Genomic DNA, 2,500 nt, shown 5'->3' with positions numbered 1-2,500 from the left:
TATATATATATATATATATATATATATATATATATATATATATATATATATATATACAGTATATATATATATAGATATATATATATGTATATATATATATATATATATATATATATATATATATATATATATATATATATATATATATATATATATAATGTATGTATGTATATGTGTGTGTAGGCGATGATGAATGGAGAAATATTGATTTAACAGCTCATGATAGAGACGACTGGCTAAATCTAACCTAGGCTCTTTGAGTCAATAGGAGTAGGAGGAGATGATGATGATGATGATGATATGTGTGTGTATGTGTGTAAGTGTATATATGTTCATAAATGTGAATGTATTCTGCTATGTGTTTTGTGCACAATGTTCTCGAATACATCATTTATTCCGTCCTAAATAAAGGAAGTCCTGTTAATGGGAAGGAGTGTTTTAGTCTAATGTCATCTTTATCAAAACTGAGTTAAACCTCGTCTTGCACCTAAATTAAGGCTATAACATTCCCGAGCCAAACATATCAATTGTTATGATGAATTCATGATCAACATATAATTAAAATTCTGACTATTCTAGCATTAAGTGTTGATTAGTTGTATGCTTTTTTTTCGCTAGTGTCAATATTTTTTTTTTCTTTTTAAATTACAGTCAAAGACACTCTGTTACACCATGAACACCTGGCAAATGTTCTCGCTGGTCCTGGTATTCCTGACGACATCAGGTGTCTTAAGCACTCCACCAGAAGGTGATACAAATGTCGAGAATCATAATGACGAGAGATTTTACTTTCCCGACGATCCCGACTTCTTCGGGACTACAGCCACTGCTGCTGTGATCAAAGGCAGCCAGGCCACCGACCCTGTTCAACCACTGATGCAGCCATTAGATCCAAATTTCCCAATATATCATTGACTGTGTCATTAAACTAAACGATGATTGTTTTTCGCTTTTCTAATGCTAAAAGTTAAATAAAAGATTCGACTTACAAAACGTTAATATGAATGTTTACCTTTTTGTATGCACACGTGCACACACACACACACACTATATATATATATATATATATATATATATATATATATATATATATATATATATATATATATATATATATATATATATAATCATGAAAACTAAATTTAATTTGACCTCAGTTCTTTTGTAAAAGAACATTACAAATTACATAGCATACGCGACTTGATATAGCCAGTACCATAATAGACTAAAGGCTTCGATAAAAGAATCCGATGATAAAATCCCACAGCAGGTAAGATTGCAAACCGTATAGTTTTTCTTTTATTTTAACCCCCAGGTGCAATGCTCGAACGTAAGCCAGGGTTCAAAACTCTGTAACCACAGGTGTTTTCAAGTGCACATCAATAGGTAAGTGTTTGCATTCATCCGTTTACTTATGTTAGGTTTTAAATCCAATATTACGTCTGGTCTGGAAGAAGAGAGGCATAAACTCTGCACGAATGCAATTTACATTTACGTCTGTATGTATGTTACCTGCATATATGCGTACTAGCTACTTTATATGCATGCCTTTTCTATGAAGAAAAAATGTCTTAAATTCGTAAAGTCACGTTTGGATAGAACAAAACCTAAGCGTTTGATCTTGCCATTTTTGTCATTGCATCGTCTACACCAGGGGTTCCCAAACCTTTTGTTCTTTTGTACCGTTTGGACATTTTTATAGATTCCCACGTGCTCGTAAAATTGATGATGAAAAATAGTAAAAATTAATGTTACATTGTAATATAATTTCATTATTAAATTTCAAAGCAGACTACATCACGTATTGCGCAGTACTGGTTATTCTCTCCGACCCAATGTACCCCTTGAAGAGTAAAAATGTACCACTGGGGTTACATAAACCCCAGGCTGGGAACCCCTGGTCTACACCATTCAGTTGTATTTAAATCAATTTACACATTTTATAGCATATCTCAGCTCTCGAGTATCAAACATTTTCCAATACAGCAGTGTATCGTCTGAAATCGTCCTAAATATCTTATCGGGTAAATATAGAAGGTAATACAGCCACAACTTACCCGTAATAACATAGTGCCGGTCTGAGCAATCGACGTCGAGATCATTTGGGTCGAATCTTTCTTTGGCTATTTCGTAGCCACTTCTGAAAGGGAGAAAGAAAGAGAGAGTTAGAATCGCTTTGAAGAATAAGGAATAAGAAGTATACGGTGTACAGTAGATGATTTACTTAGAATAATTTACTTCTGCTTTTTCAGAACGACAAAAAATAATTCATTTTGAAGCCAAATTGTTTGAATAAGAAATATAAGTACACATATATATCCAGGAATTAAAATGGGTTTGAACTATGTTACAGGATTTATTCTCGATCTTTTCATATCTTTATTAACATTTTCGTTATCTTTGACGGTATTGGTATTCTGCTAATAAGATACTAACCAATTATGCTACAAACCCCCATGCCTGATATTCTCAACTAACCATCAATACACATTTCGCAACT

The 2,500-nt window shown here is 32.7% G+C and overlaps 1 protein-coding gene across 2 annotated transcripts in view; it reads right to left on the bottom strand.

The window, feature by feature from the left end:
- LOC137620730 (uncharacterized) overlaps positions 1–2,500 on the bottom strand; it is a 63,606-nt gene that overhangs the window by 25,064 nt on the left and 36,042 nt on the right. For both annotated transcript variants that reach the window (XM_068351098.1, XM_068351097.1), the window contains exon 3: positions 2,058–2,140. In XM_068351098.1, the coding sequence (XP_068207199.1) occupies positions 2,058–2,140 (83 nt within the window). The remainder of the gene's footprint in view (positions 1–2,057; positions 2,141–2,500) is intronic.

This window comes from Palaemon carinicauda, chromosome 27 (assembly GCF_036898095.1).
Source record: "Palaemon carinicauda isolate YSFRI2023 chromosome 27, ASM3689809v2, whole genome shotgun sequence".
Classification (NCBI taxonomy): Eukaryota; Metazoa; Arthropoda; class Malacostraca; order Decapoda; family Palaemonidae; genus Palaemon; species Palaemon carinicauda.
This window is presented reverse-complemented; position numbering and strand designations above follow the sequence as displayed.